This window comes from Cenococcum geophilum (genome assembly GCF_001692895.1).
Source record: "Cenococcum geophilum 1.58 unplaced genomic scaffold K441scaffold_57, whole genome shotgun sequence".
Classification (NCBI taxonomy): domain Eukaryota; kingdom Fungi; phylum Ascomycota; class Dothideomycetes; order Gloniales; family Gloniaceae; genus Cenococcum; species Cenococcum geophilum.
This window is the reverse complement of record NW_027137615.1, coordinates 422903-441259: the sequence shown is the minus strand read 5'-3', so window position 1 is coordinate 441259 and position 18357 is coordinate 422903. Positions and strand designations below refer to the sequence as shown.

The following is an 18357-nucleotide window of genomic DNA, read 5'->3' as shown; positions in this document are numbered from 1 at the left end:
GCCATCTGTTTGAATACATCCAGGAGACTATTAAAAAGTCACGCCCTTTGTCTACAACCACGCCCAATATCCTCTCAATACCCACCAACCCGCCTATTTCACCCGGTCAACCTCCCGAAAAGTTTACACGCACCGAGTTACTTCGCGGGAATCTAGGTGAAGCCAATTTAAGCCTCTGTCGCCATTTCCGGGCCCGCCTTCTCGAAACTTAGCGCGTCCTCCCCACGCTCCTCTATCTCCGTCTCTAACCTTCATCTCAACCTACACCCTCCTCGTCATGGCCGCCACATCCATACAAGACCGCACATCCGAATTTCGCAGCATCCTCGCCCAAGCCCAACGACGGCAAGCAAATTCTAAAATTGGCGCCCAGCGGCAATCTCTCCTGACCAACTCACAAAAGGCCGCCGCAAATGGCAGCGCATCGAGCCAGCAGCGCCAGCGCTCTGAATTCGCGCGTAAGGCCGCCGAGATAGGTCGCGGGATCTCCGGCACAATGGCGAAACTAGAACGACTGGCACAACTCGCAAAGCGCAAGACTCTCTTCGACGACCGGCCGGTCGAGATCGCGGAACTCACCTATATCATCAAGCAAGATCTCTCTGCACTCAACTCGCAAATTAAGTCTCTACAGTCACTCTCCCTTGCACAGCATCCGAACGCACGTCCGGGCGGAGGGGATCAAGAGGGCGAGCACAACAACAACGTGGTGATGCTGCTGCAAGGCAAACTAGCGGATGTGTCCGGCAATTTCAAAGAAGTCCTAGAAGTGCGCACGAAGAATATCCAGGCGTCACGCTCACGGACCGAGAACTTCGTTTCATCCGCTGCCTCGCACTCTCAGTCAANCATGGATCCCGCGCGAACAGACTCACCTCTGTACCAGGCCCCGCAACGTGGACGTTCGCCTGGATTCCAAACTACCAATGCCGCGCAGCAGGACCTGCTGTCCCTCGAACCTTCGTCCTCATCTGCTCTTACTCGAGGCGCCCCGCAATCAGACGCCCAACTCTTGTTAATGGAAGAAGCACAGCCTCAGAACACATACATCCAGCAGCGAGGGCAGGCAATCGAAGCAATCGAGAGCACCATCAACGAACTCGGCAGCATCTTCGGACAACTTGCACAAATGGTATCAGAGCAGAGCGAGCAAATCCAGCGCATAGATGCCAACACCGAGGACGTGGTAGATAACGTGCAGGGCGCCCAGAGGGAGCTGATGAAGTACTGGAGTAGAGTTAGCGGGAATAGATGGCTCGTAGCGAAGATGTTTGGAGTTCTGATGATATGTAAGTTTCCTCGATAATTCTATGTTTTCCTAAAGAAATAATATGCTAATCTTTATACCCTAGTTTTCCTGCTATGGGTCCTCATCGCTGGCTGAATAACTCCATTTTCCTTCCCAATCCAGCATTTGCATTTTTCTCGGCGTTTAAACAAAGGTATAGGCGGCTCCAGCTCCTGCTCAAGAGCTCCGGAAAGTACTGTTAAGCATTGACACTGTTCATTTCTGTATTTCTACGTTTTACTTTTCTTCTTTGTACTTTTTACGTATGGTGTCGAAGAACGTGGCATGTTGATGGGTTGTCTGTGCCAACTAGTCCCTATTAATAGAATACAGGTCTCACAGCCAATTGAATGAAGACGGTTCAATCCGAACTACTCTATATGTGCGTTGCTGTCTTGCACTAAGTCAATTCTTTTGCTTTCTACCTCAGTCACATGATTTTTATTTGTCGTCCAAGCCCTGAAAATCGTTTATCCTTGTTTCCACAAGATTGTACACCAGGCTTCAACTCAAATTTCTACCAAAACGTCTGGCATAGTTTTTCAATCAAGGCAATGTGGAGGCATTGTAAGTGCGTTGTTTAGCTCAGACCTAAGCTTTGCATTGTGGCTGTGTCATTTATGCTTAAGATGCTTGACTAGTGTTTAGGGCTGAAACCCGCACAACGTCAGAGCTAAGCATCAAGCCGAGAGATATCATTAGAGGACGAATCACATTACAGAAACATCATCATCTAACCGCTGGCTCCTAGCAAATCGGGACTTGGAGCTACGCTGGTGGGTTATGTGACTGATTATCTCACACTAGCTTTTGTGTCAGCATTATGTACGCCAACCTTTAGTTCGCTACTCTTTTTTCGTTTCTATGAATTGCTGCCGCGGAGGCTGACTGATGTGGTAGGTGTACAAGACCCGGTATGTAAGTGTGGAATTTCAGAGCTTCGTATAGCTCTCCCCCAGCAAATCCTAAAGTATAGAGTGACAAGAATACAGAAGAAAGCCCTTTAACCAGTTAGCCGTATCACCGCAATGTCCTGTAAATAGACTGGGCTTCCAAAAGTAACAGCTGAAGTCACTCTTTGATAACAAGCCGGGGATCCTCAATTAGCTCTTTAGCAGTCTTCCGCTCCCCCACTGGAGCAGTCAGACGCCAGAATTTATGACTCAAGTGGAGTTGCGCCTGTTTGATTGTGTGACCTTTGTGAATATCTTTCTGCATGGGCCCGGAGGTGCCGTTCACTGAAAAGTGAAGCCACATGTTTAGTTAATACAACTGTGCCATTCCAATGGAAATTCTGTCACACCCCTATACGAGCACGATGAAATTGAAAGTAAACCGTAGATAACCGCTCTAAAAATATGGATAGGTTGGGATAAAATCTGTACTGACATTAGCTGAAATCAACACCATAGAGGAGATCTGAGCTGCAATCGTGGTGGGGGTACGATCACTACTATAGTGAGAGACCTAGGGGCAGTAGAGATATGGAATATAGCGCGTTACTATGTTTGTTCTGCGTAGAGCAATAAGAATAGATGATATTAAGAACAGGAAAACCTTTTCCACCGGCATCATGTAAAGTATGAGGAAGAGCAGTTTATATAGAACTAACATGACCGCTCCATCCGGCTACTTAACACTGAAGAGCGGAGAGAACAAAGTGCTTGCAGAAATATGAAGTGAATGAGTGTTGCTATCTTTGGCTAGGGCATGGCTCATAGGTTCTGCAAAACTTTAAATGGAATATTGGATGAAATTGGCACAGCTATAAGCTTCCCTGTGCCACTATGCCATCGTGTGCCGACACATTCTAAAAGTACAATATACCTCTAATGCGCCAATTCCTTGTTCAGCCATCACTATCGTAATTTCGAAAGCTTACTGAAACTCTTCCTAATGCTTTTGTAATAATCCAATTAATGCGCCTAAAAGACAAGAGCTAGTTCCACAAGAGTACAGCAAGGACTGGTTATTATGTATTAGGTTTGCAGAACTGTAAGCAAAACCAGATACTCAAATTCCGCGACAATTTAGTGATCGTTTGCTCAGTGTAGGTGGTATTCAGTGGAGGATTCTAGTTCCCGATACATCTATAAAGAGTGGAAAGACGTATCTCCGATAGGCGTGTTCATCATCCATCTTAACATCAGTCTAATGTTATTCGTATTCTCTTCTTCAAAGTCCATCCACTTGGTTAGGCGAACTACAAGGCATGTGCCATTGAAATGGACTTGAACGACGCGTGCTCGTCGGCCAGAGAAGGTATAAACGAAGACCTAGACGCGTCAGCAAATACCAAATACTCTAGATGAGGCCGAAAATAAGGATACTAACAGGAAAGATATAATGGTCTTGGTTTTCCCTGATGCGCATCTGCTCCCGCATGCGGGCCAATGCCACAATCATCTCGCTCCGAAATATTCTGTGATCCCCGACGCTATCCTCGATGAGTATAGATGCAATATGCGGTTTTTTGGGCTTTGTGGTGTCTCGATATTCGCCTTCGGGTGCGTTAGGCTGAGGGTCTCTCCATCTCTTCGCCTGAGGAAGAGCATGGAGGACAGCTTCCGTTGCCCAATGGTGCCCTTCGAAGTCCTCGTAAAGGTATCGATGCTGTCTTGTGGACCCGCTACAACAAATCAGTAACAGATTTCCCTGTGTCGCTCAACTGCAGAAAAGAAGCTCACTGTTGCTGCATCCATTCAGTTGACGACAGCATGCTATCCGGAAAATAACCACAACCCAAAACCTTTTCAAACCAAGAGACGATACCGAGCCCTTCATAGAAATAGCTGTCGATATCCGGAACAGGTAATGGCCAGTCTGGCTTGGAGCCACGGGATTCTCTGTCGTTCATGAAATTCTGAAGGAGCGAGTCAACTTTGTTGGCTGACAAGGGAGTGCAGAATCGCGGTTCAAAACCGATGGCTTTTTTAGAGTAGAGACTCAATTGCATTAATTGTATCCCAAGTTCCGCGAGATCAGCTTTGCTCAAATGAGTTCCCGGTAGTTGTTGGAGGCTGGCTTTCAGTGGGCCAAGCTGGTTATAGTTCTCCTTAATAGTACGATATCTCGAATTCTTATCCATGGTAATCGGAGGAGTCCAATCTCGGGTTGTACAGATTGCTGATGTTGTGTGAAAGTTGGTGTCGTCTTGGTGGTGTGTTTTGGTTCTCGGTGACGCTTTTAACGCGTTCGGTGTGGGCAACAATGCTTACCTAAACTGTCTTGGCAGCATTAACGAAATCGACAAGTGTGAAGCTCGGAGAGTGTAACGTTAGCCGAAAGCTCCGGGAGTGTTCAAATACGCCATGTTGCAAAATCTTGCACTTGATGAACTTTAGCCCCGTTCGTGTATACCCAATAAGCTTTTAATATAACTGTACCCTATCTTTAGTATATTTAAGATTATATAAATCTTAGTATTAGAAATAGCTAATAATATATAGCTATTTTAAGGTATGCAGAGATATATTTAGGATAGATTAATAATATATCTAGGATATAATCTAGGCACCCTTACGCAACTACCTATCTTGGGTGGTTTTTTTTATACTACTACTAATAGAAGAAACTTAGTCCTTAATTAAAGACTTAGAATAATTATAGAAGGACTTCTTTTATAAAAGGGTAATAGGTATAGGAGGAACGCATATATATAAATATTAAAGATAGTAATTAGGATATATCTAGCTTATATTAGAAGTATTATAAAGATATATAATCCTAAATGCCTACGCTATAATAATCTGTTAATACCTCTTCTTTAATACTAGTAATAAGTAGAATTTTATAATATAAGCTATATATAATATATAAGCTAGATTGCTTATAGCAGAAAAACTTATATTTAGTTAAGAGATACTAAAATATTTTATATCCTCTAAGTATAGGGTTAACGTAATCCACTAGCAAGCGGCCTACCCTACTAAGTGGCCTGTAAGGGCGCGGAGAGACTTCGGGGAAGATTTGAAGGAACAATATAAATTCTATCTAAATCTAAGGGTATATAGTTCTCGCTAAGAACAAGACGTTGCGTAAAGAAGAGAAAGGAATAACAAGAGAATTATATAATTAAATAGTTAGGGGCTTAGTGGTCAATGCGTGCGTATATACGCACGCGGTCTTTAACGGACTTTAGTAGAATTTAATTAATCTAGTAGAATTCGGTCAAAGCGTTAGAATTCATCTGTTAAGCAGACCTACGGAGGATAGATTATCCTATCCGGTCGGGCGGATAATAATCCTATCCGAGGATAGCCCGGATATCGGATAATATCCGGATAACATCTAGATATCCGCAAAATTTTAACTATAAAACTAAACCTTTACCGCCTATTATACGACGCTATAAATATAGCTAGTACTAGTAAAATTCACCCTAAAAACTTTAATGATAATAATTCCTTTAAAGTTAATACACTTTCCGCCCTTTTAAGCGGCGTTAAGACCAAAGCTAATACTGGTTTAATCCTAACTACTTATATAACACAGATCTTAAGATAAGTCTCCTTAATTCATAAATATACTCGTACGGCAATAAAGGAAGAAAAGGCTTATATAAAGAAACGCTACTTTTGTAAATACTATCCTCCTTAAGACCTAAAAGGACACTATTTCTTAACCGTTAGATTATAAGGCTATCTTAAAAAATATAATATTAAATAGAATCCAGCAGAGAACTAGGAGTGTACGACAGTAAAAGATTAAGGGGAGAGATCTCTTTTAGAACTATATTAAAAGCTTTTAGTAAAAAAAGAAGTTTAAGGTCTTAAGGGTAAGATTCTAAAGCGTATGGTATATTAAAATACTGTAAAGCAAGCACTTCTAGATCTAATTATCGTATAATGGCTTCCCTTCTTATATATAGAATGGCTAGAGTTTTATACTTTTATAAAAGCATTAAATTAAAAAGCACCCTTAATTATCCCTATATACCACTTAAAAATTATAGCCTAGATTCTTAAACACTTTACTAAAAGTTAAGATATTATATAAAAAGTACTTTAATCTGCAAAAATAAATATTTACCTTGCTATAGATATCTGGACCTCTCTAAGTTATTCCCTTTTTCTTAGAATCTATACTAGCTTTATTAATATCTAGGATAAATACCGGAACCCCTTAATTGCCCTTTATACGGTGTCTAGTTAGAGTAGTATAGATTAATAGAAGGCGCTTCGTCCGGTTCTTATTAAGTATAGCATTAAAATAAAGATTAGAGCTTTTGTTAGCGATAATACTAGATTAAACGATGTTCTCTATTATACGATTGGCTAATGGCTTAGCCTTAAGTATAAAATTAACTAAATTATAACGTATTAAAGAATTCGCTATTAGGGGCACGTTATTAATCTTATTATTTATTTAGTTTAAAAAATGATAAGAAGCTTATAAACTTATATAATAAAGAGGATAAGGAATAGGACGAAGAAGAAAAGGAGGAAGAAGAAGAAGTTATACGATAAGTACTACCGCTAGTTAAAAAAAAGAAAAAGAAGGATAAAGAATTAGAGCTAGCATTAGACGAAAAGCGTAAAAGAGGTAAAAATATTTAAAATATTATAGGGCTAATGGGAAAGCTTTATAACTATATCGTTTATATCTATAGCTTAGCTAACCGTATAATATAGTTTACTAAACGTGCTAGTAAAATAGTTCCTCTTAATAACCGTATAAGATAGAATAGCTGGTTTCTTATACTATATATAGCTCTAGAGGATAAGGTAAAGGCTAGGCTTTAACTCTACGTAGAGCACTATAAGGATAACTTAAAAAATAATATCCTCTTAATAAGCGAATGGATATATCTTTATATAATTCGTGATTTCCTTTAGTCTTTCTATGAAGTAACTCTATTTCTTTAAGGAGATTATACAATACTAAAGAGGGTTCTGGAATTAGTTAATATTCTTAAGAATATAATATAGACCGCATTAGTATATTATACGATACTCTTAATATTTCTTTAGCTAACTTTCCTATAGGTAATAGCTACTAAGGCTAAGGATAAGTTTATGACTCCTTAACTCTAATGTGCTAAGGAAAAGCTTATAAAGTACATTAAAAAGCTAGATAATTCTCCCTACTATCTAGCGGCATAAGTTCTTAACCTAAAGTATTATATAGCTTTCTTAAAAGATCGGAACGATTGTATTACCATTAAAGGAAAAAAAAAAAGCTTTTTAGCGTATAAAAGCTCTAGGAGAGATTCCGCAAGAAAGTAATACTTTTAGGTTTAACTATATTGTACGCAACTAAGAAAACTTAAAAGCCGCCTTTAAAGTCTAAAGAAAATCTCTCTACCTTCTATAAGGCTTATCTTTAGTATTATTTAAAATATACTCGTCCGTAGAGTTTAGATAAGTTTAATAACTATATTAATAAGAATCTAATTCCGCTTAATAGCCATACAATGGCTATTTAATGGTAGAACCAGCCTCTTTAGTATATAAGATTTCTATAACTCTTATAGCTTGCAATTAAAGTTCTCTTAATACCTAAAATAAGCGATAAGCTAGAGAGAGTATTTTTAGGTTCTTAACGTCGCGTTCTATGGGATCGTATAAGTACTACTCTATAAATACTTAAGGTATTAGAATGCGTGAAGGACTAGGCAGCTTATAAGATTCTAAGTATTCTCTTATAGTCGTATAAGGGAAAGTATATAAGGGGTATATTATATAATACTAAAGGGGGGTAGGGGGGTATATAAATAAAATAATTTTAGGCAAAAGGTAACCACTAAAGGCGCGTAGGTGGCATAGGTAAATATATGCTAACTTTAAACTTAATAGATTATAAGTTTAAATCCCACTAACGTCGTCCTTTATTAAGAATTGGGAAATACAATTGTCTGGTATACTTCTCGTCCTACCGTATAATAGATTCTCCGGCAATATTACCATACTGTAAGTAAACTCTCCTTTCCGTATAATATACTTATATAACTAACTACTCTTAGAATAAGTAAGAGAGGGTAGAAGCTTTACTGGCAATTAATGTGGAGGCTTGGGTTAGGGGTGTGTTGGAGAGGTAGGTGTAGATAGGGAGGCCCTTATATATAAATGCAATTCTAATTTAGAGCTGTAGGTCTCTAAATATAACTATAAGTAATCTATATTACTTGTATAAGGCAGAGAGCTAATTAATACTAGCCTTGCAAGGCTTATACGGCGACTCTACGTCGTCTAGTGGGCCCTTGCCCCTTTACTAAATATTGGAGTCTCCTAGGGTTCTGTAGTAGGTGCTGTGGAAATTGTAAGTGGCGGGATTATAGAGCTCGATATTCGTTGTACAATATAAATTCTTAGCCTATAGTGGCGGTAGCGGGAGTATTAAAGGGTAAGGATTGGATCGTGGAACTGGGGGATGATAAGGAGTAGAAAAAAGTTACTAAATTTAAACTGCTGGGTCTTCTCTCTTTTTTCCTATTTTTATTTTATTTTATAGTATTTTATATAAAGAGAAATATAAATAAAAAGGTAGAAAGAAGATATCTAATTAGTAGGAAAGCTAAAGGTATTTGCTAAGGCTCTATACGAAGCTCTGTATGAAGCTCTACGGAGGCTCTATATAAAGCTCTGCACAAAGCTCTATATATGAAGGCTCTACACGACGGCTTTGTGTACGACGGTTTTGTGTATAACGGCTCTACTACGGAGGCTCTATATAAAAGCTTTGTACAGAGCTTTATATAGAGCTTCGTGTAGAGCTTTATGCGGAGCCTCCGCAGAGCTTTGAGTGGAGCCTCCGTAGAGCTTCGAGCGGAGCCTCCGCAGAGCTTCGTGCGGAGCTTTTGCTGAGCTTTGGTAGAGCTCTGTGCGGGGCTCCCCCGCAGAGCTCTTGTAAGCCTTATATCTATATAATATTACTTATCCTTAGGATATTTAGATAAAAGTGGTACCATTTTAAAGCGCTTTATAAGCTCTATAAATCTATACTAATAGAAAAATTATTTATTTAATATTGGGGGGTGCATTATAAGTGTAAGTATATTAGGGGTTTTTGCCAAGACTATCCGGAGACTATCCGGATAGTCTCCGGATACTATCAGCTAATAAGTCTATTATCCGAGAGGCCTATCCGGCCTATCCTCCGCAGGTCTGCTGTTAAGTGTTTCACTAAGACATTCCTACTATAACTAGGCTAGTCCCATTATAGTACCCCCCCTTTTAGCCGAAGGTCTAAATAATTTAATTTTAGTTAAGACTTATAACTTATTGCGTGTTATATTTTCACGTTAGGTGGCGGTATAGAGTTTTACCGATTCTATTATTAAATGGGCCAATTAGGATTTTCTATCCCCAGGATAGAAAATTACTATTAGCTTAGTTAAGGCGGTAAGCAGAGCTAATATCTTTATAGTAGGTCTTAGCAAGGCGGATCTAACTAATTAGATAACTTTAACTAGTAGTTAAAGTTCCTTAATATCTTACGTATTATATAATTATATTATAAACGTTATAACGTATTTTAAATTCTTTTTAATTTTAAGCTTTCTGCTATTGTGTTTTATATATTTATATTAGGTAGTAGTTATTTACCTTTATATTATATCTATCTAGCTAAAGCAGGCCGTAAAGAATAGTCTTTATAGAATTCTTTTACTAGGGAAGGCGCGTTGGTCTTAATCTAGTTATAGGTTTCCTAAGTTTATATTTTATATCCTTCCCATTTAATAAGAAGTTTAAATTATTTAGATTATGTTTTCTATTATATATTGTTAATTAAGTTAATAAAGTAAGAACTATTACCATTATTAATAATTATAGAAGGTAGCGGTGGTACTTCGCAAGTTATAGGTTTACCCTTTAAGGGTTATAGCAAGTTTACGTAAAACGTTAGATTTATTTTTATTTTAGTTAGTAGTTTAAGCTTATAAGTATACGGGCTTAGTTTCTTCTTAATTTAGTATAGGCCCGTAAACTTCTAGTCTAGTTTCTTTAAGGGTCGTTAAGTCTTTAGGTTTTGTATATTTAGGTAAACTATATTACCTTCCTTAAAGTCCTATATAGGAGCTTATTCTTTATTTATATGCCATTTCTATACCATTTAAGCGTACGCTAATTTACTTTATAATAGTTCCATTAACTGCTTTATTTAATTAGTAAAGTTATACGCGTTAATTAGTTAAATCCTCTTAATTATAGGGCCTATTATATTAATTTTGGGTTATAGTTTAAACCTAAGTTAAGTGTTACGGACGCTTTAAGTACGATGTTATAACTACTTAGAGAAGAGTTAGAAGAAGCTAGTTAGTTAATACAGGCACGGTCTAGGATAGATCCGGTAAAACCATATAATGAGGAATAGTAAGCGAGTTATATAATATTATACGCAGTGTACGCAGTGTATAAGAGGAACGTACGTATAATACGTATAACACGTATATTACGTATAAGAAGGATTTCTTAGGAGTACGGTTATGTATTTAAGGACCCTTAGTCCCTACCTAGATAGTTCCTTCCTTATAGTAATTCTTAGAATACAATTAGAGTTAATCTATTAGGTAACCACTCCACTAGTTATTATTACGTTATTAACTTACTTATAATACCTATACACCTAGCCCAATAACAAGCCTATTATAGTACCTACTACAAGGTTCCGTTATATAATTACTACCTAGTTACGGTTTTAATAAGTTAAATAATATGCCACTAAAAGCAGCCACTATAACACTATCGACGGAAGTAACTACTTTAAGGTTAGGAGGTAATACCAGTATAGTAGATACTAACTTATAACAACCTGTAACGGTTAGGCAACTATAAGAGATAGTTAACTAGTTAATAGAGAATAATGCGACACTTAAATAAAGGATTAATGGGATAGGGGTAGCGAAGATTAAGTTACCTTTAATTAAGAGATTCTTAGGGGAGAGATTAAAGCTTAAAGGGTTCCTTACGCAAATACACTTTAAGGTCACGTAAGAAGGAGCGAAACTGCTAATACCTATAGATCGAATAGCTTATATAGGACTATTCCTATTAAAAAGGGCACTTAAATAGTTTAAGCCTTACCTTATAGAAATATAGGTAAATAGAATAACAACCACTAACCAAGAGGTGCGGTTTATATTCTTAAGTTAGGAAGAGTTTACGGAGCGACTTATATAGATATTTAGAGACCTAGAGGCGGTAACTACAGCGGAAAGAAAACTCTAAAATATTACGTAATAAACCTTAGTAATAGAGTATACAATATAGTTCTAAATGTTAGCTATATAAGTTAAGTAGAATAACAAGGCGCTTATGGCACAGTATAAATAGGGACTTAAGGCTAAAGTTTAGGACGTAATTATTCTAATAGAAGATACGGATACCCTAAGGGATTTAATAGATTAAGTAATTAAGATTAATAATTGGATCTACTAAAGGGAATAGGCTAAGAGAGGCTAGGACAAAGTTCTATAGTTATATAAGACGTAAAGTACATAACGACTAAAGCCAAGTTAGAAACTATAGTATGGCGCAGAGCTAATAGACCTAAGTAGTATTAAAGAAGCCTATAAGAGATGGAGTAAGAAACTATAAAAACCTAAAGGTTAAGGATCTAGTAATTATAGGACTAGGAAGTAAAGGCTAAACTAGGGATCTTAGTAGTAAAAGACGTTTAGGCGGACTTTATAGTAAAGTTAGTGGTTTAAAGATAGAGCTTATATAAATTATGGTAAATATGGTTACTTTATAAGGGATTATAAAGATGGTTAAAGTTACTATATAATAAAGGGAACTAGACTAGCAGAAGACATACATATATAGAGGGATAATAGTATATTACGAGGAACAAAAGAGTGTTTAATTAAAAGTTTTGCGTTTTATTATAACAACGCATACTAAATTTATAAAGATGCTAAGTATAGCGTAAGCTATTAGCTATAAGAGCTAAAATCTATAAAGTGTAGAGGAACTAACAAACCATCGTATAGGCCGGACATTAAAGATAACAAGTTTAATATAGGCAAAACATTTACAGACAATAAGGTAATAAAGGCAGTTTACTAGAAACGTACAAACCTTAAAAAAGTTATAATAGAAGTAGAGACTAAGACTACTATAGAGTAAGGTTTAGTAACGGGTATTATAATACCATTAAATATAGCATCTATCGCTTTATAAGACGAAAGGAGTAATATCTAAAGAAGATTAAATAAGTAGACGACTGCTAGTGCTAGCTTACCACTTAATAAAGGCAAAAGGCAAAAGGCTTAAAATTCTTAAGAAGAGATAAGAGAGATCTAAGATTCTAAAAATAGGATAAGAATAGCTTAAGGACCTATAATGGATAAAAACCGATAAAGTAGAGTAGTAGCTTAGTTTAAAGACATACAAATAAGCTTAGGATAAAAGTTTCCTACGGCATAAGATTCTTAAGATAAGATAAGTAAGATTTAAGACTTTTAAAACGAGATAAGAATACTATAAACGCCTAGTTAGACTAAGGCGAGAGCTAAGCTTAAGTTAGAAGCAAGCTTAGGATTAAGAATCCTATAAAACCAAGATTTTAATATATAAATAAGGACTACCGACAAGATTAAGAAGTAAGAAGACTTTAAGGATCCACTTATAAGACGCGAAAAGAAAGAAACTATAGAGGAATTTAGAGTAAGAATTACCTTATAGCAAGAGCAGAAACTAGATAAGAGATCTAGNATNNTAGGNTNTATAAGGGATAGAGCACCTATATAAAGAATTACTAATAGGCCTAGAGTAGGCACACTAAGAGCTAAGTAGCTTACTAAACTAGAATAAGAAGAGGATCTAGGGATTCTAACTAGGTTTAAGGAATAACATATAAAGGGCTATTACGACGCAGTAATAAGGAGATACTTTCTTACGGATAAGCTGTATACACTTAAAGGGCTGTACTAAAAGTGGTATAGGCAACGACATAATAATAAGTAGAAAGATTTTTATATATAATTAGACGAGAAAGTTATCTAAGACTACCCGATTATAGAAAAGGCTATAACTTATATTAAAGGAGCCTTAATTATAACGTTAAAGGATCTAAAGGAGTAATTAGAGGACTAGAGAAGTAAAAGGTGAATCTTAGTACCTATAAATGAAGTTATAACGCTTAGATTAACACAAGAAAGGTTTAAACTTAAGGATAAAGATAAGCTAAGAGTTAACCTAAAACACTATCGTAGATAGCATACGTGGATAATGCGTATAATATATATAGAGCACCTAAGAATAAAAATTAGAAGTATTTAATAAGAATATATTGGATAATAGATAAGGCAAAATACCAAAACACTAAGTATATACATAGTTGGTACCTAGTAGAAGTTTAAGAATAAGGGGACTTAACACTTTAGCTAGGAAGATTCCTTATAGAAGAATGCCTAGATGGATAATAGTAGTAGGAATATTTAGAAAATACGTATCTATAGTATATTAAAGATAAAAAGCGAACTAAGTATTAGCTTAAGTTAAACTAAGTATAAACAGAATCTAGCAGCTAATAGTTAGGAAAAGTAGAGGCCTATAAAACTAGAGGGAACTAGTAGTAGAGCCTTAAACCCTTAAAGAAATTTAAGGTTAACACCTAAATCTATAAGTAAAGTGGCAAGATTAATAGTTTAAGGTATTAATAGATAGTGGAGTAATAAGGAACTATATCTTGCTAGCAGCAGTTAAAAAAATGGGGTTACTATACAGGAAAAAGAAATATCCTTACTTATTAATAACAATTTTAGGAGATCTAATAGCTTATAAAGGAGGTATTATTAATCTTAAAACAGGACCTATTTAGTTAACCATTAAAGGGAGATAAGTTAAGATATCTTTTAATATATTACTATTAGGAAATAATAAGGCAGTACTAGAAATACCTTAGTTACAGGAATACAATCTAAAGATTAATTAGGTTATAGGTTAGGTCAATATTAGAGATACTTAATGCCGCAAGATATAATAATAAGCTAAGTTGGTATGGTACTAAGTTAAAGTAATATATAAAGAAACTAAAAAAGGGTTAGATTATATACTAAAGAGATACTATAAGTATAGTAAGAAACTATAGTTACTAAAGAGTAAAAAGCTGTTAAAGTATATAGTATAGGACTATAAGATAGAATTAAAACTAGGAATAAGTCTAAGGTTCTTTCTAATCTATAAGCTTACTAAAGAAGAAGGTAGAGCATTAAAAGAGTTTATTTAGGAAAACTTATAAAAGGGATACATTAGACCATTATAGTTATCAGCGGGTTATCCAGTACTATTTATACTAAAGAAAAATGGTAAACTAAGGCTGTATATCGACTATAGATAGTTAAACAGCATTACTAGAAAGGATAGATATCCTTTACCCTTAATTAGCAAAATCTAAAACAGGATAAGTAATACGCAAATCTTTACGAAGATAGATTTAAGATAGGCGTATTATTAGATTAGAATTAAGGAAGGCGACGAATAGAAGGCAGCCTTTAAATTAAAGGAAGGACTATATAAACTATTAGTTATGCAATTCGGGCTTATAAACGTACTAGTAATATTCTAGAAGCGAATTAATAATATATTAAGAGAACACTTAGATAAATTTGTTATAGTATATTTTAACAATATTATTATCTACTTAATAACTAAGGAAGAATATAGAGAACACGTTAAATGGGTCTTAAAGAGACTATAAGAAGAATAGATACTAGTAGCAATTAAGAAATGCGAGTTCTTTACCAGGAAGACCAATTTTATAGGATTTATTATTAAACTAGGCTAACTTAGTATAGATCTAAAGAAGATCAAGGCTATAGTAAATTGGTAGAAACTAGAGAACGTTATATAGTTAAGATTATTCCTAGGGTTTTACAATTACTGTAGAAGGTTTATAGCGCAATAGTTAAAAGATATTAAGCTATTTACGCGGTTAATAAAGAAAGAGGAACTATAGTTATGGGGAAAAGAACAATAAAAACTATTTAAGGAAGTTAAGAGGTTATTTACCTAGGAGCTAGTTCTTAAGATCTATTAACTAGGACTAGAGACGGTTATAAAAACAGATATATTAGACTTTATACTAGGGGCGTACTTTATATAAAAGCATCTAAATAAATAGCACCTAGTAGCATACTATAGTTAGAAGATAACACCACCAGAACTAAACTATAACATCTATAATAAGGAGTTATTAGGTATAGTTACAGCACTAAAAAAATAGAGAGTATTCTTACAAGGTATAGAGAAACTATTTATAGTTAAGACGGATTATAAGAACCTAACAGGATTCCTAATAATAAAAAAACTTAACTAAAGATAGGTTAAATAGGCAGAGATGCTTATAGAATACTATTTTAAGATTTAGTATACTAAGGGTATAGACAATACGCGAGCCGATGCGTTAAGTTAAAAGGCTAAACTACAGAATAATAAAAAGCTATTAGGGGCTTTACTGCAAAAGGACATAGATAAACTAATTAGATATAATTATTTAAAAATTATAGTAACTTAGGAAAATAAACTAGAGAGAGTTTATAAGTTACTAGAAAGCTTTTAGGCATAAAGAATCTTTAAGACATAGCTAGAAGAACAGTTAGAATATTTAGGAGAAGAAATACTATATAAGTATAGAGAGGCAAAGTATATCTTAAGAAGTATAGCAAAGCACTTTATAGAAGATTTCTATAAGGGACTAACTTAAGGACATAATAGAGCTACGGGCTTAGTGTTAAGACTTTAAGAGGAGTATATTATTAACAGAATCTAGGGCATAGCACGAAAAGTCATAAAGAAGTATTTAGATTGCTAAAGGAATAAACTAATAAGGTATAAGCCATACAGAGGGCTACAACCTATTAAAATACTAGAAAGACCATAGGAGGTTATATTATAAGACTTTATTATTAAGTTACTAAAATTAAGAGATCCTATTATAGGACAAGATTATAACGCGATCTTAGTAATAGTAGACAAGCTTATAAAGTAGGGATACTTTATAGCCTATATAGAAGAAATCTCAGCGAAAGATGTCGCTAGAATCTATATTAAAGAAGTGTTTGTAAGATATAGAGCACTAAGTAAAATTATATTAGACAAAGATCTAAGATTTATAGTAGTATTCTAAAAGGTATTCTTAGCGGAGCAAGGAGTTCAAGCAGTAACTTCTACTGTATATTATCTACAGACAGACGGTTAAACGGAAAAATTAAATTAGACACTAAAGCAGTATCTAAGATACTATATTAATTACGCACAGAATAATTAGGTATCACTATTACTAGTTATATAGCTTATATATAATATAACACCATAGGAAGGAATAGGCACTTCACTATTTAAGGCGAATTATAGATACGAGCTAAAAACATTGTTATCGCTATATTAAGCAAAGAAGATAAATAGCATAGCTAAGTAAAGAATGGAGACTTTAATAAATCTTTATACAAACCTTATAGAAACAGCTAAAGTAGTATAGTAAAGAATAAAGAAATACTACAATGCTAAAAGATCTGAGGGACTAGATCTTAAGGAGAAAAATAAAGTATAGCTACTATATAAAAATTTCAAGAGTTAACAACTAAGCAAGAAGTTAGACTATATTAGACTAGGACCTTTTAAAATTATATAAAGGATTTTACCGGTTACGTTTAAGTTAAATCTACTAACAAAAATAAAAATCTACCTAGTACAGCACATTATAATGCTAGAGCCAGTATACGGGAATATTAAGCNACTAGTTTATAAAGAAGACACATATAAAGGGCAAGAAGAGGATAAATAGCAAGTTTTAAGGATTATTAGTTATAAGGACGTAGATAATAAAACATAGTATAAAGTAAAGTAGATAGGCTATACTAAGACTACCTAGAAGCTACTAGAGAATTTAAAGAACGCTATAGGAAAGGTATAGGAGTATTAAAAGAAAATAGGTTAGGTAATATTAATAAGGAAGGATCGCTAAAGAATAAGTTACCTAAGGGGGACCTAGGAAGAGCGACTGCCAAGCTACTTAAAGTTATTTCCTTTATTAAAAGAAAGTTAGTTTTCTTATTACTAAGTTCCTACAGACCTTATTTTATAAGTTTCTACTCCTTAAAACAAACCTTCTTATACACTTTCTTAAGATAAAGAAGATGGGTAAACGCTATAATCTAAGCATCTAGGGCTTTCTATTCCGTATTATAAAAACACTTAAGCTTAACAAAAGCCTATAATAGCTTACTATTAAGCTTTATAGCGGTAAATTAAATATAAAACCCTATAATAAATTACTTAGGGAACTTAATAACTATTAAAAGTAATAGGACGCGTATACTTAGCGTTAGAGATAAAGCGAACGTTATAGGACAAATAAATATTTACTTTAGTACACTCCAAAAATAAGAAGGGTTGCTAGGAGAAAAAACTCGCTAACGCAATATAAACTAACCCCTCTTTCGCACAACGAGAATATAGAGATAGCATTATCTTACTAAGCGATAGTATGCTAGCAATAGTATAAGTATAACGCTATGCTTATAAAAATAAAGGAGGTTTAGAAACCTTAGGAGATATAATAAGTAATAATATTAACTAAATTAATTAGATAGATATTATACCTCTAGTAAACAACTTAAAGATATTAGAAATCTTTAAGGACAAAGATAAAAAGGAGGGAGATAGTATTACGGACGCTTTAAGTACAATATTATAACTACTTAGAGAAGAGTTAAAAGAAGCTAGTTAGTTAATATAGGTATAGTCTAGGATAGATTTAGTAGAACTATATAATAAGGAATGGCCGTCGAAATCGGACTCTGCACCTATACGTGGTGACGGCTACAAACCTAGTCTTTGAAGTTCAGATCCAGAGCCAACGCAGAAACGTCGCATAGCGTGCGGACAGGACCTAGTGGTGGTTATGGGCGTTAAGGGCGGTGGTGAAAAATTTTCGGATGGTGAGATCTTGAAAACCACTACTATTGGCCCTCTACAATACGACGACTACTACTACACTGTTCTATCTAGGGCACCTATACGATCCAACATGGATAAGTAGTTTTTAATAACATCCCCAAAAACCCTAATGGAAAGCATTAACGACCTTATATTGACGAATAGACAAGCGCGAGCGAACGAATG

General features: G+C 35.1%; 2 protein-coding genes across 2 annotated transcripts; one reads left to right on the top strand and one right to left on the bottom strand.

Moving 5' to 3' along the window:
• Window positions 1-277: 277 nt before the first annotated feature.
• Window positions 278-1384, top strand: K441DRAFT_681147 (putative ER-golgi SNARE complex subunit Sed5; the record flags this gene model as incomplete). Its single annotated transcript, XM_067651437.1, has 2 exons — window positions 278-1289; window positions 1353-1384. The coding sequence occupies 2 exons, from the start codon at window positions 278-280 to the stop codon at window positions 1382-1384; spliced, it is 1044 nt and encodes a 347-aa protein (XP_067498817.1).
• Window positions 1385-3378: 1994 nt separating this feature from the next.
• K441DRAFT_681146 (uncharacterized protein) lies at window positions 3379-4376 on the bottom strand (the record flags this gene model as incomplete). Its single annotated transcript, XM_067651436.1, has 3 exons — window positions 3379-3564; window positions 3623-3917; window positions 3976-4376. The coding sequence occupies 3 exons, from the start codon at window positions 4374-4376 to the stop codon at window positions 3379-3381; spliced, it is 882 nt and encodes a 293-aa protein (XP_067498816.1).
• Between the last annotated feature and the right edge of the window lie 13981 nt (window positions 4377-18357).